The 297-nt window shown below is 51.9% G+C and overlaps 1 protein-coding gene across 1 annotated transcript in view; it reads left to right on the top strand.

Annotated features, from left to right (window-relative positions):
- Positions 1 to 297, top strand: part of LOC119591519 (sodium channel protein para-like) — a gene marked incomplete in the record, with an annotated part of 263,120 nt that overhangs the window by 206,100 nt on the left and 56,723 nt on the right. The window contains 1 exon segment of the mRNA XM_037940268.1: positions 72 to 266. Within this exon segment, the coding sequence (XP_037796196.1) occupies positions 72 to 266 (195 nt within the window).

The raw sequence follows: 297 nt of genomic DNA, 5'->3' as shown, positions 1-297 counted from the left end.
CAACTACACATACTCTCTTCTCTACCCATCTACCCCATCGGCTAACCTCCCTCCCCCATTCCTCCCCCTAGTGTCTTAACGCTGATGGTGTGAGGGTGAGCGCAGAGGAAGTCCCCGACAAAACAAACTGCATCAAGTTGAACTATACGTGGGAGAACAGCGAGGTGCATTTCGATCACGTGGGCATGGCGTACCTCGCGCTATTCCAGGTGGCCACGTGGAAGGGATGGATCCAGATCATGAACGACGCTATTGATGCCACTCAGGTCTCTTATGCGTGGCGTTTTTTTTTTTCTT

This window comes from Penaeus monodon, chromosome 28 (genome assembly GCF_015228065.2).
Source record: "Penaeus monodon isolate SGIC_2016 chromosome 28, NSTDA_Pmon_1, whole genome shotgun sequence".
Lineage (NCBI taxonomy): Eukaryota > Metazoa > Arthropoda > Malacostraca > Decapoda > Penaeidae > Penaeus > Penaeus monodon.
Note: the sequence above shows the minus strand (reverse complement) of the source record. Positions and strands in the feature narration are given on the sequence as shown.